At 45.8% G+C, this 20,812-nt stretch overlaps 2 protein-coding genes across 4 annotated transcripts in view; both read right to left on the reverse strand.

Moving 5' to 3' along the window:
- Window positions 1-3,003, reverse strand: part of DSN1 (DSN1 component of MIS12 kinetochore complex) — a 28,318-nt gene extending 25,315 nt beyond the window's left edge. For 2 of the 3 annotated variants that reach the window (XR_015948330.1, XM_060272193.2), the window contains exons 1-3: window positions 2,814-2,930; window positions 1,862-1,898; window positions 77-134 (exon numbers count right to left, since the gene is read on the reverse strand). Coding sequence is in view for 1 of the 3 variants with exons in the window: in XM_060272193.2 (XP_060128176.1) it covers window positions 77-134; window positions 1,862-1,898; window positions 2,814-2,845 (127 nt within the window). In the remaining 2 variants the exon portion in view is untranslated. Of the gene's footprint in view, window positions 1-76; window positions 135-1,861; window positions 1,899-2,813 lie in introns of all 3 variants that reach the window. The other variant, XR_015948329.1, reaches the window with a different exon arrangement.
- Window positions 3,004-7,482: 4,479 nt separating this feature from the next.
- The window catches only part of PBX4 (PBX homeobox 4), a 49,812-nt gene continuing 36,482 nt past the window's right edge, over window positions 7,483-20,812 (reverse strand). Inside the window, exons 5-9 of the mRNA XM_060272192.2 lie at window positions 19,374-19,509; window positions 18,385-18,541; window positions 10,253-10,359; window positions 9,157-9,243; window positions 7,483-8,304 (exon numbers count right to left, since the gene is read on the reverse strand). Coding sequence (XP_060128175.1) covers window positions 8,212-8,304; window positions 9,157-9,243; window positions 10,253-10,359; window positions 18,385-18,541; window positions 19,374-19,509 — 580 coding nt within the window. The 3' untranslated portion in view covers window positions 7,483-8,211. The remainder of the gene's footprint in view (window positions 8,305-9,156; window positions 9,244-10,252; window positions 10,360-18,384; window positions 18,542-19,373; window positions 19,510-20,812) is intronic.

The following is a 20,812-nucleotide window of genomic DNA, read 5'->3' on the forward strand; positions in this document are numbered from 1 at the left end:
TCTCCTGCCTCGGCAACAAAGCATCCATGCATACAGTAACCGTGCAAAGCAATTCAAAATCTATCAATTTATTTACCTAATGCTGCAACATTTTTTCTATCTTCAAAGCCAGGTTGATTTTCTTGAGTAGAGTTCTAAACAAAAAATGAATATTTCTCATTACACAATTATTATCAGACATTTTTTTCCTCCTCACAGGATTCTACAGGTTTTGCAATGATGTAAGCCCAACCTTCAATGCTCAATGTAATAACTTGTTAAATCATTTAAAGCCGAATCCTGCACACATTTTACATGGAAGCAAGCAGTCCCATCAAATTCAGTGTGTTGTATCCGATGACGTTGTCCCATTAGCGCAAGATCCTCCCTCCCTCTGAGCAACATGACTTCCTTTCCTTACACGCCCACAGCTCCCAAATCTCCTCCAGACAGTTGGACAGGGCCATAGCTGCCAAGTTTTCCCTTTTCTCGCGAGGAAGCCTATTCAGCATAATGGAAAATCCCTTAAAAAAAGGGATAACCTGGCAGCTATGGACAGGGCAGGGCCAAAACAGAATGGGAGGGTGGGTAGATAAGAGGGAGGCAAGTCCCATTGTGTAAAATGAAGTCCTTATGGGACAAATTCACTGGATACAACCCAGTAAAATTTGCACAGGATTAAAGCCTCAGATTGTGGCTTACAAATATGAAGGCAAATCCAAAAGCAACAATGATCCATCCATTGAAACACAAGCAAAACCCAATAACACAAAGGGCAGCTGTAACAACCAATGCCTGGAGATTTAGGCAGCCATTGTGACAAGAAACTAGAAAAGGAACACTGTTTATATTCCAGTATGGTTATAAATGCATCACATTCCCATTAAACTACATTCCATATGTGATCCACATCTGGAGCAAAAAGTGAGCATTTAAAAATTACATCAAAAAATAGGAATCTCACACTATAAGTTAAAAAAGAAAAGTAAGGCTACCCTTGAAGAAAATATTAGAAATGCCTTCCTGCAACACTGTCCAAAATCAGACGTGACCTCAAACATTAGTGCCCCAATTTCACATAATACACACATGTACCCAACTGCACGGGTGGCGCTGTGGGTTAAACCACAGCACTTAGGATTTGCCGATCAGAAGGTCGGCGGTTCAGATCTCCACGACGGGGTGAGCTCCCGTTGCTCGGTCCCAGCTCCTGCCAACCTAGCAGTTCGAAGGCACGTCAAAGTGCAAGCAGATAAATAGGGAAGGTAAACAGCGTTTCCGTGTGCTGCTCTGGTTCACCAGAAGTGGCTTTGTCATGCTGGCCACATGACCAGGAAGCTGTACGCCGGCTCCCTCGGCCAATAACGCGAGATGAGCGCTGCAACCCCAGAGTCGGTCACGACTGGACCTAATGGTCAGGGGTCCCTTTACCTTTTACCAACTGCACTAGAAGGTATTAGGACATGTTTTTTGTTTTTGTTTTTCAAAAAAGGGAACTGCATAGCCAGAGCTGTCATTTGTGTTACAGATACACTTCACACTAAACATTCCACTTTCCTGCTACAAAGAAATGGGCATGTCTTTTTGTCATGTACAGATACTTATTTTATTAACTGGCTCACACACATTGGCCTACAGTACAAATTGGACTGCCACCCTGTATGTTTTAGCATAGCTTAATGTCTTTTAACAGCTGCAGCAACTGAACAGGTGCAGCATTCTCAAAAATGCTGTGCCTGTTGGGTTTCCAATTTTCTTGCTACTATTTAAATGAAGAATTCATCAGGAAAGCCTTGCAACCCTAAGTATGGATTGCTTGGAATTTGTTATTGCGACATTAAGTTTTATGCAGTTTATAGCTGGTAAAGAACACTTGTGTTACCTGTTGGGTGATGCCCTTTGGAAGACTGTCTTCTGTACTGAAAAGTTCAACAACAACAAAAATTAAGCCTTAGGCTTCTTGCATTTCTCCCACATCTCATTCTGCTCCCACAACTTAGGACCAATTCACCTTCCACTTAACTTTTGCAAAACACCTACATGTTACACATCTGTGTTCTCATTAGCATTTCCTGTAGTGAATTTTATTTATTTTTAAATATTCAACCCCATTCTTCCCCTCCAAAAGGTTAGTCAAAACACCTTATGAAGCCAAGGAAACAAAAAACAGCACCAATGAAACCCTCAGGTTGGGTGGTCTCCGGGAGGGAGGGAGCCTTTCCCTTGGCAAGCCCTGTCCTTGGCAGGAATCATCCCTTTGAAAACTTTTTTTGTTTAGGCAGGCTTTTACAATATGGGTGGGTTTTATATATAATTCCAATCAGTATTTATTGATGCTTTTATTTTGCTTTTAAGGCTATTGCCGTTGTTTTTATTATTTATATTGTAGCCCATCTTGCTATACAGTATATCTATGAAAGTGTAGGTTACACATTTGTAAATAAAATAACACAAACATAATTAAAAACAGCATCAAGAAAAGCAAGACCGCCAAGAGCAGCGCTCGCAAAGGAGACACCAGGCAGCCACAGAAACAAACCCTTCCTTAAAATGGAACATTTTCCAAATAAAGAGGGTCATAACCAGCTTCACACAGAACAGCGCCCCGCCCGCCTCTCTGCTTTGCCTGCCTATTTCTGCGCCTCCCTCTGCATCGCTCGGGGTTGGGCTGGATGACCTCTTGGGATCCCTCCCTCAAAGGCGCGGCGGGGTTTGCCCTGAGAGGCCACGGACACGGCCTTCGCCCCGTCAAATAGCGCCCCGCCCCCGCCGCCCGAAAGACCGAGGCGCGGAAGCAGCCCCCGGCCGGGCTCCCTGTCGCTTCCCTCAGTCACCTGCCGGGACGAGACGCCGCCGCCGCCGCCATTTCGACGTCGCCGCCGCCGCCAGAGTCAAACTAGCCCGCCGCCACGCATGCGCGCCGGCGTCCCGCCCGCCCTTGGCCCAAGAGCCTTCTGGGAAGCCGGCTCGTCCGTTTCTTTTCGGGGAGGGGGTTGGGCTGTTGGTTTACTCCGACGCATGCGTGTCTTCCTTTGGTAGCCGTAGAGCTAGAAAGGGGTGAGAAGCGGCGAGGCGACTTAAAGGCTCGATGCGCCGAATTGAGAGGGAGGCGGGGCCGGAAAAGGAGCCCCGGAGAGAGGCAGCGTGGTGCAGGAGTTAGAGCGTCAGGCTGGGCGGGGCCTGGGTTCAGATCGCACCTCGGCCTCGCATGTTTCCCAGGGCCGGTCACTCGCTCCCTCACCTCCGCCTGGCGTACCTCGCAGGGTTGTTGTGGATGATTAAAAAAGGGAGGAGAGGGCACTGTGCGCCGCCTTGAGCTCCTTGGAGGCGCAGGCAGGGTGCAAATGTCATAAATCATAGAATCACAGAATTGCATCTAGTTCACCCCCTGCTATGTGCTCAGCTAGACCCAACAGAGGAAATAAAGAGCTCCCAACAGAAAACGAGAAATGGAGGGTCTCTGTGGGCAGCTGCCATGGCATTCCCCTTCCTCCCCTGCCCCCACCCCCAGAAACAAAACAGAGCAACAAACACAGAAGTGGCCAAATCAAATTACAAACTCTTCAGGTTACAGACTCTGCTAACCCAGAAGTAGTACCTCGGGTTAAGAACTTGACCCCAGCGGGAAGCCCCATTAGCTAAAGTGGTACCTCAGGTTTCAGGTTAAGAAGAGACCTCCGGAACAAAGGAAGTTCGTAACCAGAGGTACCACTAGACAGCTTAGAGGAATGGTTGAGGCTCTCATATAAAACACACCTCCTCAGGTTGATCTACTTACATCCACGCCTCCCTCTCGGCCTCAATCTGAACCATTCCAGTACAGGATTCTCCTCTTCTCAAGCTCAAGCAGAACAGAGCAGAAGGGCCTGGCCAGGGACAGGGACAGGGTGTCCCATTTTGCCACCCGAGGGGAAAGGGTACCACCCCAACACAAGAACGAGCTATTTGAATGGCTTGTAAAATTGCATTCCGGGTCCCTTTCCTGAAATACACATTTTGCCTGGAAACAGAACATGGTTTCTGTAGATTTTGTGGCTTACTACATCACTCCCATCTGGTCCAATGTGATTTCAATTGGGTTCATTTGGATAGCTTGGAAGTTGGCTTTCTGGGCCATTTTTCTGTGAATAATATAAATTTCCTGGAACATGGTTTATGTGAGAGTTACCAGTATATCATTTAGTGCTTCAATCCAATCTAGTTTTGCATGGCTACTGAATTTGGTTGGTTTGGAAATCTCAGAAGTTGGTACTCCAGGCCATTTTTCTGAAAGTGGTAACGGAACATAGACTCTGGACTTTCTACATAAATTTCATCTAGAAACATGTGACCAATATATTTTGTTGATTTGGATAGCTTTGAAGTTGTCCTGTTGTGTTTCTGGGTATAAAGGGGTTAATGCAATTATAATATTGGAATACTTTCAGTTCTAAAATATTACTTGTCTGTCTCTATAAACAATGCCAAACACAGTGTTAAATAGTACATTCTGGCTTTTACAAAATTGAAAATCCACTTTCAGCTAGCTAAGAACCCCTCCTTGAAATTAATGCGGCAGTTTCCAAGTATATCAGATGAAACAGCTTACACTGATGCTTGATTTTAAAATAATTTCACAACTGCAATATGAGCTGTATTCACAGCTGTTCTTGGGCATCTTTTTAATCAATCACCAGTGCATTCTGTTTTATTTTGAAGGATGTACTAAAAGGGATCTTTATAATAAGAAACTAAATAAGAAAGAAACAGCTACCCTAAGAGTTTAAACTTATAGGACTCAGGGTCAGAAAACAATTAAGATTTCCTTCATCCAATTTTCATTTATCTCATTAGCTTCTCATTAGAAGCTTATACAGCAAAGAAACATTTTCATATCTCCATGTCCCAGTAGCTATAGATTGGCATTAGTGACTAGATGCATCTAGTCTATGCATCTGGTCCATGGGGCCACACATTCGATGGACGAAGGAATCTCTGCTGGTCTTAGCCTTAAAAGATGTAAGTCCGTGTAATCCTAAAACGTAACCATGATCTGTATGACAACTATCACATACAAAGAAGAGACGATCAAGATGCATAACATCAGAGTCCTGTAGAACAAATATGTTTTAACAAGATGAAAACACAGGCTTTCTCTCACTCGCAGTTTTCAATAAAATTTTAAGAGACCAAGATTCTAATTGACCACACAAACAAAAAGCCAAAAGCCAATCCCTGAAAGAAAACATTTTGTTGCAATTGAAGTACAATCCCAATCAAACTTGTATCTTTTTTGTGCCTCTTAGAGGAAAGCACTTTCCAAACCTTTACTGCATTAAACAACTTTGATGTGTATAGTATAGCAAGAAGAGGAAATTGTTCCAGATTTTAAAAATGAAGTTATTTGTTGTTTACTGTTGTCATAATTTTCTTCTCAAATTTTATCTTCTGTATCATGAAAATAAATTAAAACATATTTTTTTAAAATAATAATAATAATGAAGTAACGCCAGCTTCCAGGGATGGGGGCTTTATCTTGCTGATATGACACAGGCTCCACTAAGCCCCCGAAGACACCAGCCATGACAGGCAGACTATGAGCAGAGCACAGGGAGTTGGACTACATGACCCTTGCAACTCTGCTATTCTATGATTCTGTGACCTGAATTCCATCTTGCCTCTGCTCTACCTTAACCACCTCTGTTATTGACTAGTCCAGGTAGTTCAACTTCTGAGGCTGAGGACTATACATTTGCTGGGACTCACTCAGCACCCTCCCATTTTCAGGGAGCTACTTCAGGGGATACTTTAACACCACCCACTTGCTGATGGGGTTCCACTACCTTGAAAGAAAGATGTTCATAGCTTGCAGGTACTCCTAAATCCAACGTTGTCAACAAAGATACAGGCAGCCCAACAATGTAGAATGCATCCCACACGCTTCAGCTGGTGGTCCAGATAGTTTCCTATCTGTATAAGGATAACTGGATTTCAGTGATTACTCTCTAGTAACCTCTACAATGCACCATGTCTGGAGCTGCCTCTGAAGAGTTCAGAAACCACTGTTAGTGCAGAATGCAGGGGCCAACATCAGTTACAACAGGGGCCAAATAATATGATCATGTTATCCTGGCTCTGGCCCGGCTGCACTAGCTCTGCACATGTTTCCAAGCCTAATTCAATGTGCTGATTTTAACTTGGGAGAAACTTGCATGGCTCAGGCCCTCCATGTTTACTGGAGGACCTCTCCAGATATGAGCCTACTTGTAGCCTTGCAGTGGTCAGCCAAGAAAGAGCCTCTGAGTGTCCTAAGAGATGTTCAGAGGGAGGTGACAAAGAAGAAGAGCTCTTTTGGAATGCTTGCCATGGTGAGGCTGCCTGGCACCAGTGTTAACAACTTTTGGGTGCCAATACAAGAACTTTCACTGGTCCCAGGCAATTGATGGAACATGACAGTATCTGTTGGCTTTTATGTCTTATCTTTCTGTTTGGTACTGTTGGCTGGCTACTGTGCCGAGATATAGGCATTTATGGGATGGGTGCTTTTTTTACTATTATATTGTTCCTGGTTTCTGCATTTTAAATTTTGCATTATTTTCTGCAAGCTGCCTTAGCATAAGATGTTTTAAGAAATGCAATGAATAGTAACAATAAAACAACACATGAAGACATAACAATTAAGTCTTTCCCTGGTTAAAGGCATATGCTTCTTTTAAGACTGACTGGTCATAGGGTAAAAATGGATGTCATATATAGTCTGCAGTCTGGACAATTATATTTCAGCTTAGTAAGTAGAGATATGAACAAGCCTTTGACCTGCAAACTGAGTGAGTGCCTTTGCATGACTCATGATTAAACCAGGAAGTTACCTAATTAACCAAGTTTTCCCATTTTGGCCTAACTAGAAAGCCATAATTACTAGTTTTAGGCAGACTGACTCTTAGTTTTTTTAATCATCACAGAGATGTTTATCTAGGCTTTCATCACATTCATAAAACATCTCTTTAAAAAGTTACGTGCAGGATTCTGCTACACATATAGGGGAGGCTTCTGGGCGCCAGCTAAGCAGCACCATCCACAGTGAGCTTTTGCTACAGGTGTTCAGAATGATTTCCCCACAAGGATCCTGAGAGCTCAGTTTCAAAAAGAAAAAGAGGGTTGAAGCAAACGCTCTACTGCTCTACCAAATGTTGCATCTGTCTTCACCCAGGAACAACGGTACAGTGGTACCTCGGTTTAGGAACACAATTGGTTCCGGAAGTCTGTTCATAAACTGAAGCGAACCTTCCCATTGAAAGTAATGGAAAGTGAATTAATCCGTTCCAGACGGGTCCGCGCGTTCATAAACCGAAAATTCGTAAACGGAGGTGTTCATAAACCGAGGTTCCACTGTACCTTCATCTGTCCAAGCACCTTCACAGGTAACTACTGTATATTTGTTTATATTTCCTTCTTTTCTACATCCACCTGCCAGTAAGCTGTTAGCTGACAAACATGAAGGAAGGTTTCAGAAGAGGCAGAAAGGAAAAAAAGGACTTTGGAAGTTTATTCTTTGATAAAATTTCAACTGAAAGTGGTGGACTTTGCTATTAACATTTTTCTAAATGCACAAAAATCTATTCACAGGGAAGTCTGTGTTTACTCTAAGACATTAAATTAGAACTACATGAGTGACACAGAAGATGAAATTTCTATTCGAGAGCAAAGTCCAACAATCATTTTGGTAAAGCAATGGCCTGTTCTGGTTAATGAGTTCAAAGAAAAAGCCTTCCTATACAAAATTACAATACAGAGAACGCATACAATTACAATACAAGAGGGGCTATTTGTTAGTAACTAGCATCTAGAACAGAATTTTATAATAAAAACACATAGAAATTAAAATCAGTTGCTATTTTTTTAAATTGGAAAAATGGAGACAAATTCCAAAGTTCATTGGAGAAACACTTTCAGACTTGTAAGCATAAAAGTGATATTTCTTTTTAAAAAAGGAATTTGGTTTGGTAAATGAAGCCAGTTCCTTTAAAATCCAAAGGGCAGAAGCCAGAAGACTCAAGCACATCATGCCGAGAGGTAGAGAGGTGTCCATATATAATCACAATCTTCTATTGGTTTTCATTTTTCTTTTTCTTTTGTCTGAGGTAATTAGCTGTGTGTGTCAAGTTGTAGAATCAAAAGTATTGGCAAAAAAAGAGCAACATTGACAAGTTACACTAACGACCTCTTTCCTCTCCTCAACAGGTCCTAAAAAATTTAATTAGACGCATCTGAATTAATGCTTCCGGGATCTCCGGCAGGTGAAGTGATTGATGAAGGGGTAGTAGCATCCTGCCAGCTGCCATTAGCCTGAAGAGGGAAGAAATGCATTTTGTGGTTAAGTCCACAAGGTGTTACTTGCATCCTAAACCATTCTGATTCGGATTTCCCACATTGCAGTGGGAAATCACTGTGCCATGTACAAGACACATACTTTGTTCCATAAGACTTGACCTCAGAACAGAAGTCTTGACACTGCAGTTCACTTTCTGGAGCACAGAAGGCAAAGCACTGTGTGAATGCTGCTTCCGCTGCATTTGTTTCACGGCCTTTCCTGTTCCCCAAATGGGATTCCTTTGCTCTTGCTCAACTTCTCCAGCTAACTTACCTAAATGGATAAAATTTTACTGCTTATGACTGTATTACCAAACAGAATTCAGAGCAAAGGTTGGAACATTATGTGCAGTGACAGCCACTCCCACATTTCCGTTCTCACAAGCAGAACCAATCCATGGCTGTTGCTTGCAGTCTCTTCCTCCAACTGACAGCTCTCTCTTCCTATGGGAGGGGGCCTGGGTCTTTCCTTCTAATCCACTGGGCCAATCTGGCTTGGTAGGTAAGCCATCTTCTCTCTCTGACCATCCCCTAACCACTTGGGGTCCTGGTCTTCACTGTACCAGGAATGACACAGAAAAGGGATAAAATAAATAAGGGGCTGGTTCCCACCCCCCACCCCCCCGAATGACAAGGACTGGAAGGAGGCTCCCTATTTCCCCTTCTCTTTGGAGCAGTGGCGCATTGTGGCAGGGTGTTAGCAACACCATGGTTAAGGCCTCAGCAGAGTACAGTATTATTTTAACTACACCTGCCGTGGTGGGCACAATAGCCCAGTCAGACTTCTGCAGCTTACGATATTCGCTTTCAATATCAGAAGTTCCTTACATCAATACGCTGCGTCGAATATAGAGGGTTCCCCACAATGCTGTCATATCTTCCTGCCTGATGTATGACATGGTGTAAGGAATCCATCTGTAACAATACAACCAATTTGGCAAGAGAGATAAAATAGCTCAAACAGTTATGCAGATACTTCGGTCGCCGCCTAAAGCACCACCATCCCACCGCCATTAATGTGGCCTCCAATGGAATGCTTGAAATGTTCTCATATCCAGCTGGGGCAATGGCTGCAAGTTAAATCTCTGTTTCTAACTTTGTGTCCACCTTCTGCAGCAGATGTCATCTCTCCAGCACTGTGACACAATAGTGTGCTATGCTCAGAGCATGGAGACTGCTTTCAGACTCGGCAGATTAAAAAAATGATGGTGGATGAAACTCTGGGCCTGGGACTCAAGTCCTCAAGTGCCCCTGCTCTAGAAATGTATGACACAGCCTCACAAAGTACCTCACCCTTGCATTAGATGAGTGCCACCTTTTAATCTTGAATCTAATTTATTAGGAGCTCTAAACCCAGAGTGTGTATAATTACAGGAATGAACTATCTGGCAGTACTGTTACTCTCCTGCCACACATGCTGCCGGTGATGTCACAGAGTACCATCATTTCTTGGCAGCTGTTTGGCTTCACCTTTGTTCAAATACAATAGTCCCAAAGCAGGAATATGCTATATTCAAGTCTTTTTCAAGTCTGCTGCACAAAAAAAGTTATGCTCAAGTCTTTCTAAGCCGTACATGCAAGTTCTTCTGTACAAATGTGTGTGTGACTAGCCTTAGCCTCTCATGCATGACATCCCTCCATATACGATGGGCCAATCCCAACCCTAACCCCTTCTGCCCCAACTCCATCTTAGAACAGAACAAGCAAATCTTTCCTTGCCTGAGCAAAGACTGGGAAAATTAAACTTGGCCCAAGAAGCAAAAAAAATAAAAAAAATTGAATAATCTTTCTCCTATTAAGTCACTCCTACAGGTGACCATCTTATTGCAAAATTCCCAAGAGATCTTAAAATCCAGTAATTCATCAATGTGGTGCTTTGAGCCCTTGGATGGAAGTGCTCACACCGTTTTCTCGGCACACCCACCTGTGACTGCACATTGGCTCCCACTGGCGAGTTCTGGTAGGAAGTGAGTGATTGCAGGTTTATAAAGGAATCTCCAGAATTAGTCATTTTAAATGACCCAGAGGAACCTGAAGAGGAAAAGAAGTTACCTAATGGTATGTCTGCACCTGCTGATTTTTGCACAATTTTATCAAGACATTAGCACAAGGAGCTGCTGTGTTTTGCACCTGATCCCATGATTAACTTTCTGTAGTGCTCCACTTTGGGGGCTTGGTGAAAAGTTTCACAGTCCCACCTCCTTGTCCATTCCCATCCCATTGTTAACTCTGAAGCAGAGGTTTCAAAAAGTGTCCATGAAAATCCTGAGGTTCCTTGGAAGTTTTCCAGGGATTCATATGTGTTTAAAAAACTGCCTCCCCATAAGATCTCTCCTTCCAATGCACAGCTGCATGTGCGTGTTCTAGGATACAATCTCTTTTTACATGGGTTGGTGGTGAGGCTCTACAGGCCTCCTGTGGCTCTACTACCTCCTGTGAACCAAGCATACACCATGGAATATGCCCCAGCATACCGTATCTCCCTGATAGCCATTGCTCAAAGCAGCTCCCGTACTCACCATCAAAGGAGAGATCCCCAAGGATAGAAAAGGGTGACTGCACACATACAGATGGAAACACTCCCCCAAACATGCAAAACCCTGACTGGGAAAAACAAAGATCTCCCTACACAAACTGTGGCAGAGAACCCTCTCACCCATCAACGAACCTTGTTTGGACAGAGATATAGCAGGCAGCCCAAGCATCCTTTCCATTTCAGATTGGAACCAAAGCATGAAGGGAGGGAGAGTTCTCCTAACAAAGACCACACACCCCACAACATGATTCATATTCATGATTAACCTAATATATTTGCTTGTGCTACTAACAATTTATGAACTTTACTATTAGATCACTGAGGAACAGAAATTTTGTTGCATTGACACCTGCAGTTGTTCTAACCCAGGGGTCCCCAGACTACGGCCCAGGGGCCGGATACAGCCCAAAGACCTCATTTATCTGGCCCCACCGCCCGCTGCCACCGCCCGCTCTTACCAGCGCTTACCGGGCCGAAGGAGGGCTGGAAATAGCTTGCGTGCATGCACAAGCTATTTCCGGTGCTCCTGCGACCCGGAAGTGTGCCGGAAATAGTGTGCGCGCATGTGTATGGGCGTGCGCTGCCCCGCCCTCCGGCCCGCCTCACGATCAGCGCTTCGGGCACTGGCCTGAAGCACGGTAAGTTTGGGGACCCCTGTTCTAACCTAATTTCAACGTGCTGATTTCATATCGGAAGTCGGTTTTGTTCTGTAAGCTCTATTTTTTTGCAATTCATGTTTTTCACTTTTCACCATAATCTTAGTTTTTTGCAATGCAAGAATTCAATATTTTATTAAACACATAGCCAATGTAGAACAATATTATAAATACAGGTAGGTAGCCGTGTTGGTCTGACGTAGTCGAAACAAACAAACAAAAAAATCCTTCCAGGAGCACCTTAAAGACCAACTAAGTTTTTATTTTGGTATGAGCTTCCGGGTGCATGCACACTTCTTCAAATACTGTTAAGGTGCCAGCAAGTAGGCACACTGAAGAGCAGCAGACGGGGTCGGACAAGCCAAGGTCAATAGACTGGTCAGAGTCAGTTGAAGTCAGGCAGTTACATAGGAGTCAAGAGTAGAGAAGGTCAGTTCAAGCCAGAAGTCTTACTTGGAGTCAAGAGTAGAGAAGGTCAGTTCAAGCCAGAAGTCCAAAAGCCGAGGTCAGGGAAGCCAGATCAAGATCACAGGAACCAAGGACAAGATGAGCGAGGCAACTAGGCACTTCAGTACGACGTTGCAGACGCTGAGGAGTGGCCAGTCCGCCTCTCTCTTAAGTAGCAGGTTCCCTCCCCCTCTTTTTATGAGCTGCAGCTGTTTCCAATTGCAGCCGGCGTTTTTCAGCTCTGCGTTCCTTTGCAGAGAAGGGAGGAGGGGAAGGGGCCATCTGATAACCTGCCTGACTGGGGCCTGGTTCTGGATCGACTTGTTGCTGCAGTTCTGATCCTCCCTCCTCCCTGTCAGATTGCTCTTCTTCCGAGGAAGGAGTGCCTCCACCAGTCTTCCCCAGGTGTGAATTCCTCAGATTCCTCTGTGGGGGCTCATCACGGGGGGGGGGGGCTAGCCACCACTCTTCCTCGTCATCTGTCTCAACCCTGACAAATACACTGAAGTATCTGCTTCAATGTATCTGAAGAAGTGTGCATGCACACGAAAGCTCATACCAAAATAAAAACTTAGTTGGTCTTTAAGTTGCTGCTGGAAGGATTTTTTTTATTTTGTTTCAAATATTATAAATGTAAGTGACTTATATAGCATTGAACATGACATGTATAGCATTGAAAATCACATGTATATCTATGTACAGTTGAAGATATGCAAAAAAATGTATTCCCTTGGGATACAGTATATACAAGCTGCTGTTATTCAGGTAAGAATTTGCGCTTGTATTTGAAAACATTTACCTTCAGTATTTAATGCCTTCATGAACTGTTTCATCAAGCCATATTTTTTCATGTCTCCTATGTCAAATATGAACAGTTATATGTTCAGCAAAGCTTAATTCAACCACATAAAGGCAAAAGGCCTTGAGGTCAATATTGGCTTATGAGATCCTGAACCGTTATAATAAATCTGCAAGATCTCATCCTTACCTCCTATGTCGCTTTTCAAACTCCAAATTAATTCTTTTAAATCCATCTCAGAATCAAATCCAGAATTCCTCCTTCCATGCCACAATCAACCAAAAAGAAGGCATTAAATACTAAAGGTAAATGTATTCAACATATAGTTGCAGCTTTTCCCGCTTTGTCTTTCGAGAAGATCAAAGCAGGTGTGTTCGATGGACCTCAAATTCATGCCCTTGTTCAAGATGAGGAATTTGTCAGGAAGATGAATGGCAAAGAGAAGAAAGTGTGGCAGTCTTTCGTGACAGTTATCAAAAACTTCCTTGGCAACAAAAAAGCAGAAAGCTACTGTGTTTCTCTGAAAATAGGACAGTGGCTTATTTTCAGGGGATGTCTTGTCCTTCTTACCTCCTCCTCCTGCATTGCAACTGCTGGGTCCGCTAGCTTGGGCCCTCGACGCTGCTGCACGCTTTGTCGGCGCTGCAGCAGTCGCTTCCAGGCGGCGTCTGGACCCAGCAGGCCTTTTCTTCCTGCCGCGGCCGACATTGGAGCAGCTGGGTCCCGCTGGATTGGGCCCTCGGCGCTCCGTGCGGCGCTGCTGCGTGCTTTCTTGGCGCTGCAGCAGCCGCTGCTTCCAGGCACCGACTGGACCTGGCAGGTTTCCTCATGCTGCTGCGGCTGACGCACTCCATGTGGCGCTACTGCGCACTTTGTCGGCGCTGCAGCAGCTGCCGCTTCTGGGCACTGACCGGACACAGCAGGCCTCCTCCTGATGCCGCGGCCGACATTGGTGCAGCTGAGCCCCGCTGGCTGGCTGGCTGGCTGGGGCGCTCGGCGGTCTCGCTCCACACAGTGCGGAAGTATAGCTTATACCGTGTTTCCCACATTTTAAGGCACCGTCTTATAATTATGACTTATTTTCGGGGGGTGTCTTAGTGGTTCCTGCCTCCTCCTGCCGCGGCCGGCGTTGCTGCTGCTGGGCTGGCAGCACCCTGCGAAGTCAGGAGAAGCCGGCCAGACCGCTGGGGGGGTTAGAAAAAACGTCCGGAGCGCGACCCAATGGCAGCGCTCCTCCTCACCTGATGGCAGTGCTCCTCATGTGCCGCAAAAGCCACCAAACAACTGGGGGGGGTAGAAAGGCAGCCGGAGCGCAGCCCGATAGCAGCGCTCCTCACGCACCACAAAAAGGACACAGAAAGCTGCCGGACAGGGGGCTAAAAAGCAGTAAAGCGACGGCCACAGCTTTAATCGGCTCGCAACGCCCCCCTCGCCGTCGCTAGGGCTGCCGAGGCTGGATCGTGCCTTCCGTCCCGCGCCTGCGCGCCGGATTTTGCCCAATCCATCGGGGAGCAGGGAGCGCTCAGAATCTGGCAAGGGGGGTCTCTCTTCCCATTCGGGCGCCTGAGCATCGCCACTTGAAAGGCTGGAGGCTCTCGGCAAGGTGGTCTAGAGGAGCGATCGCGGAGCGCTTCTCTCTGCAGCTGCCGGTTCCGGTGGCGGGGCGGCAGGCAAAAAAGAAAAAAAAGAGGCCAGGCCGCTGCGCTCCGCCCAGCGCTGCAGGGCGCTCCGAGCGCTTGGCGCTGCGGAGCGCTCCCCTTTGCAGCTGCCGGTTCCGGTGGCGGGGCGGCAGGCAAAAAAGAAAAAAAAGAGGCCAGGCCGCTGCGCTCCGCCTGGCGCTGCGGAGCGCTCCGCTCTGCAGCCGCCAGTTCCGCCTCGGGCAGGCAAAAAAAGAGAGGCCAGGCTCCTGGCTCGGGCGCGCGGAGCACCCCAAGCCTCTGAGAGCCAGCAGGACGAGGAGGAGGCTTGCCGGGTCGTCGCCCAGCAGCGCGCGCGGAGCACCCCGAGCCTCCAGCAGCCAGCAGCAGCAACAACAATCCCAGAGGCTCGGGGCGCTCCGCGCGCGCTGCTGGGCGACGACCCGGCAAGGCTCCTCCTCGTCCTGCTGGCTCTCAGGGGCTCGGGGTGCTCCGCGCGCACTGCTGGATGCCGACCTGGCAAGCCGCCTCCTGCTCTCGCCGGCTCCCAGAGGCTCGGGGCACTGCACCATGCCTCAGCCCCCACAGCACCTTCGCCTCCTCTTCCCCAGCCTGCGCTCGAGGCCACGGTGCGTGCAGCCGCCTGCTGCCCAGACTTTTTGTTCTCTGCCCCTCCGTCTCGCCCACCTCGAGCCTCACATTGTTCGCCTCTTCGCCCGCAACTCCCTCCCAAGACGCGGAAAGCTGCTTTGCGCGGCAGCATCTGCTGAAAAGCAGTCGACTCTCGCGCCCCCTCGCCTCCCCCCCCTCAGGAGTCCAGTGCAAGGTCCGGCACTGAGCTCTGCCTGCGGGGCCCCGAGGATCCGCGCACACCCTTGCCTCCCCCTTGGCGGCCCTGCTCGGCGGCAGCCCACGCCGCTTGCCGGACACCCCTCTTCGCTGTGACTTCTTTCTCTGCTTTACTTCTTATTTCTATACTCTTGCCGCGGCCAGCGTGCTGGGTCCCGCTGGCTGGCTGGGGCACTCAGCGGTCTCGCTCCTCGGAGGTATGGCTTATTTTCGGGGTATGGCTTATATTTCCTGAACGCTTAAAATCCTGCTATGGCTTATATAATGACTACGTCTTAAAATAGGGGAAACACGGTATTTCTCAAATGCTTAAAAATCCTGCTACGGCTTATTTTATGACTACTTCTTAAAATAGGGGAAACACGGGATGTGGTTGTGGTTTAAAAAAAGTTGTTGGCTTTCCACAATCTTGGGTGCAAAAAGAGTTTGAAGCTCCATTTCCTGAACAGTCACCTAGATCAATTCCCCAAAAACCTTGGGGCAGTCAGTGATGAACAGGGAAAGACCTGAAGACAATGGAAGAGCGTTATCAAGGGCGATGGGACAAAACTACAGTGGAACCTCTACTTACGAATTTAATCCATTCCAAATGCACATTCGTATGTAGAAACATTCGTAGGTAGAAACGATGTTTCCCATAGGAATGCATTGGGAATGGATTAATTCGTTCCGGGCCTTTAAAAAATGCACTTTAAAGGCCGGTTGCGAGGCAGCTGCGAGGGCCCGATCCGGCCCTATGGCCAGATCGGCAGCTGGGGGGCGGCGGGAGGCCGGCGGCAGTGGCGGAGAGGGCCCGATCCGGCGCTATGGCAGCTGGGGGCGGCGGCAGGGCGGCGAAAGCGGCGGAGAGGGCCGTTAAAAAATTATTTAATGAAGTTAAAAAAATTGGTGACTGTCTTAAAGGCTTCAAAGTGAACTTGGATACAGGCTTCAAAGTGAAAATGGATACAGAAGAAAAACAGCAAGAAGTGGACAATGGAAGGGAGGACGTAGAGGTTAAAAAAGTTGGTGACTGTTTAAAAAACTTCAAAGTGAACTTTGAAGAAAATCAGCAAAAACTGCAACTGAAAGACTGTGCTTTCAATGAGGAAAGAGGAGTACATTTCCGTTGAGAAGAAAAGAAGATTGGGCAAGGGATATCGGAAGGGGAGCTGTCAGGAGTGGGTTAGAAAGAATAGAGGGTTGGCAGGGGAGGTGGCAGCGGGGGGAGAACAGGAATGAGGGGAAGGGGAGACACTGGAGAATGGGAGTGGGGTGGAATTTGTGAATGAGAATGTGTTAATTGGGAGAAAGTCATCTGTAGTTATGAAGAGGATGGAAAAAATGAGAAATGATTTAAAAAGAATTAAATTATATATATTAAAATATAGTGAATATGAAAGAAATTTGGAAGAGATGTATAGGCTAAAGGAAGAAAATATTTTAAGACTGTGTAAATGAAAAGGAAAATAGGTAATGAATTAGAATAGATTAATTATGGTATTAGGGAAAAATGGAGTTCCCCTGTGTCCCTACTCATCACCCTGGTGGCAGGGGGAGTTGCTGGGATGAGGGATGGGGGGCGGGGGGGGGGGCTTCAATGAGAAAAACGACAGCCTCCTCCATCCTACTACACCTGAGGATTCCTTGGTAGCAGGGGAATCTGGGAATGGGGTGGGGGGGCAGTATAATATATGTAAGAAAAATTGAGGTAATGATTTGAAAAATGGATGCTTTAAAGTTTATTTTTTCTTTTTCTTTTTTATGTTTGTGTTTGTTGGTATATTTATTACATTGTATGTTTATTCGCTTAATTATGTTTTAAAAACCCTATAAAAATCAGTATCCAAAAAAAAAGAAAAAGGAAAGGGAGATCAAGACACAGCGAGCCAGGGAGGAGGGAGGGAGGGAGAGGAGCAGCTTGGCCGGTGCTGTTGCTCACGAGCCGCTGGCTTGCCAGAGAGTCAGCCGGGGCTTGTGCGCGGCAGCAAGTACATAAAATATAGAGTATGTCCCAAACTCTATATTTTTGGCTATGTGTTTAATAAAATATTGAATTCTTGCATTGCGAAAAACGAAGATTATGGTGAAAAGTGAAAAACATGAATTGCCAAAAAACTAGAGCCTACAGAACAAAATCGACCAGATATGAAATCAGCATTGAAAGAACATACTGTATAAGAACAGTTGACAAATCTCATGCAACAGAAAATGGGGGAAAAAAAAGTTCCCCAGTGAAATGTGAGACGGTCTTGGACTTGGTGAACTGACAATTATATGTTCATGGTGGTTCTGAAGAAATCATAGAATCATAGAGTTGGAAGAGACCACAAGGGCCATCCAGTCCAACCCCCTGCCAAGCAGTACACACCATCAAAGCATTAATTGATCAAAGCAATAATTGATTTCCCATTTATTTCTTTGAAAGCCCACCTAGAAATGTGGCTGTCTCATCCAGCAAGGAAGATTGGCTACAGTCCAGGGGCAGGCGTGGGAAAGACATGAAAATTAGTACTGGGATGATGAGGCACAAAACTGAAGTGAAATTAAATTTAATACGGAGCAATGTGCAGACAACATCTCAAACCCAGTGGGTGTACGAAGATTTCATGAAGCTATTCCAGTTCCCAAGATGCTTCAAACAAGTTGTTCTTCAGAGGGAATAGAAATCAGTGAGCAAAAATAACTCTAAAAATACATTCTTACCCTTTGACAAGCCTTATTGTGTCTAGATGGCAATCTAGTTCGTCGAAGAAAACAGAAATGCTTGTTAAGTATTTTCTCTAGCACTTTTTAGTTGTAACATAACCTAAAGAACCAGTGGTTCCAAACATATTGGGAACTGGAAATGCTCCAGTCCATCTTGGTTCACCCAGAAGTTTACTGCTATTCAGGAAGTTGCACTTATATATAGCAACCAGAATGGCTCTTGGAAGGCAGGAAGAGGAAAAACTTGTGGGGGGAAACCAGAAGGATTTAGACATGCAGGGCAGTTCTAAGCCACTTTGCAAACAAGGCCCATGAGGTCCATTCACATTTCTGGAGCTTTTTTGACTTCAGAACAGCACAGAAGAGGCTCTTCCAACTGCACACAGGTTTCCCCAGCAGGTGTCCAGGGAAATCCTGTGCTAGAGGCAGGCTTTCTGCGCTTACCAGAATTTGGGGTGGGTGGAGAACTTGTCTGGTTGCCCTGGGCCACCACATTGGTTGCATCGACTGCTGTCTTGGCTGCATAAATGTTAGCCTCCTCCTGGAACTTCCCCATGTTTTTCTTGTACCGGATTCTCTTGTTACCAAACCAGTTTGAGACCTGCAACAATAACTAAGTTAATGTGTGAACAAAGTAGTGTATAGGCAGCTATCAACAGAAGAGAGGAGACCAGCTGGTCCAGCTGCAAAATTGCAAATACTTTGGGACCAGCACAAATAGCGCTTTATACCAGTGTTTCCCAACCTTGGATCTACAGCTGTTTTTGGACTACAATTCCCATCATCCACTGGTCCTGCTAGCTAGGGATGATGGAAGTTGTAGTCCAAAAACAGCTGGAGAATTAAAGCCTAACACCAAGAGAAAAGACTTACAAAATCAAGTTTCCGGTGTCTGCATCAGATATTTCTTTAAATGAAAACAAAAATCAAACTAATTACCTGATATAACCATTAAATGTATTGCTTTAAAAAAATAGAATTTACACATCATAGGTACGGTACATTCCATGTAGCGTAGAACTCAACATTGTGCTAACATGACTGTTCTATCTGGCAAACATAAATGCTTGCGCTGATGGAACTATCTCCCCTTTCCTCCCTGGCACCATGTTCTGGGGGCTCTCCCAAGCCCCCCACCCCCGCCCCTGAGTGGATTTAGGGGTGGGGGGCAAGAGGAAGCCCTTGCACTGGCTTCTGCTAGTGCACTGGGTTACTTGAATCTAGACCATAGCTTCTTACAATTTTTAACTGTTGTTATAGTCTTTTATACAATGATTAAAGGTTTTCAAAAAGAAGAAAACTTACATGAAATTCTGCAAAATTTTGAGAACCTTTGTTTAAAGTCTACAGGATGCAACTGTCAGAAACAAGCAACTGCCTCCACAAATGGTTGGAAAAGAGAGCACCACATTGACTGGAGGTGGAGCACCTACCTGCGAGACTGTGATGCCTCCTTTCTTTGCTAGTTCTTCTTTGGCTTCTTCACTGGGGTAAGGGTTACTCAGGTGAGAATAAAAATACTCATTCAAGACTTCTGTTGCCTGCTTGCTGAAGTTCCGCCGCTTACGCCTGGGAACACATTGAAATTATTCATACAGTTGATGTCAGAGCACACTGTGTGCTGGCCCAAGGGCTTAAGGAAGAGCCAACGAGGGCTGCAGGAAAGCACACAGTGGAAAGATTTTATCCAAATGCGAAGACAGAGCGAGCATGGTATGAAGTGTGTGTGTGTGTGTCTGGACTGAAAGGGCAGCCAAATTAAGTAGACTGCTCTAAATACAATTAAAAATACAGTGGTACCTCTGGATGCGAACGGGATCCGTTCCGGAGCCCTGTACACATCTAGAGCAGTACTTAACCTGAAGCGCTGAATCTGTGCATGCTCCCTGCGCAATTCAGCGCTTCTGTGCATGTGTGTGACATCATTCAGCGCATCTGTGCATGCACGAATTGCCGAACCCGGAAGTAACTTCCGTTCCGTTACTTCCAGGTTCAGCGCGTACATAACCTGTGTTGTACACAAGCCGCAGCATTTGTATCTAGAGGTAGGACTTACAAAGGTATGACTTACAAATCGTACTTACAAAGTGATGTGGCAGATTAAATCCCTGAATACCCCCAAAATCTAAAGCACGCTTTCTTGAAATTCAAGACAGAAAACTTTCAGAAAACAGATAATACATTTCAGAGCAGGAATACACAAAGAGCAAGGAATCATATCTCAGCGGTCGAACACATACATATAGAAGTTCCTAGGCTCAAGCCCTCACAATTCATTTATTTATGTCGATTCTACTCTTGAATAAAACTCCCAGGGTGGCAGTGAAAATAATCAGCTAACTGGTGCTGAGAAATGGCCCCAACGAAGACCCTGGAAATCTGCTACTAAAAGAGATCAGACTGGGTTAGATGGGTCAGTCTGGAGATGACTCTTCCTACTGCAGATGCATCTGGCAAAAGGCAGATCGCAGGAAATCATAAAATTAGGCCTAAGCTTGATGCTTCCAATGCAAGGTATATAAATGCAACTTGCATAATTAAAAATAGCAAACACCACATTTCATGGGTGAATTGGCTGGATTGCACCCCAAACAGGTTATTGTTAAACCTTAGATGTCCCAGCACCTGCCAACCTAGCAGTTCGAAAGCACACCAATGCAAGTAGATCAGGCATCCCCAAACTGCGGCCCGCCAGATGTTTTGGCCTACAAATCCCATGATCCCTAGCTAAGAGGACCAGTGGTCAGGGATGATGGGAATTGTAGTCCAAAACATCTGGAGGGCCGAAGTTTGGGGATGCCTGAAGTAGATAAATAGGTACTGCTGTGGCGGGAAGGTAAACAGCGTTTCCATGCGCTCTGGTTTCTGTCAC

This window comes from Zootoca vivipara, chromosome 2 (genome assembly GCF_965207765.1).
Source record: "Zootoca vivipara chromosome 2, rZooViv2.hap1.1, whole genome shotgun sequence".
In the NCBI taxonomy this organism is placed as follows: Eukaryota; Metazoa; Chordata; class Lepidosauria; order Squamata; family Lacertidae; genus Zootoca; species Zootoca vivipara.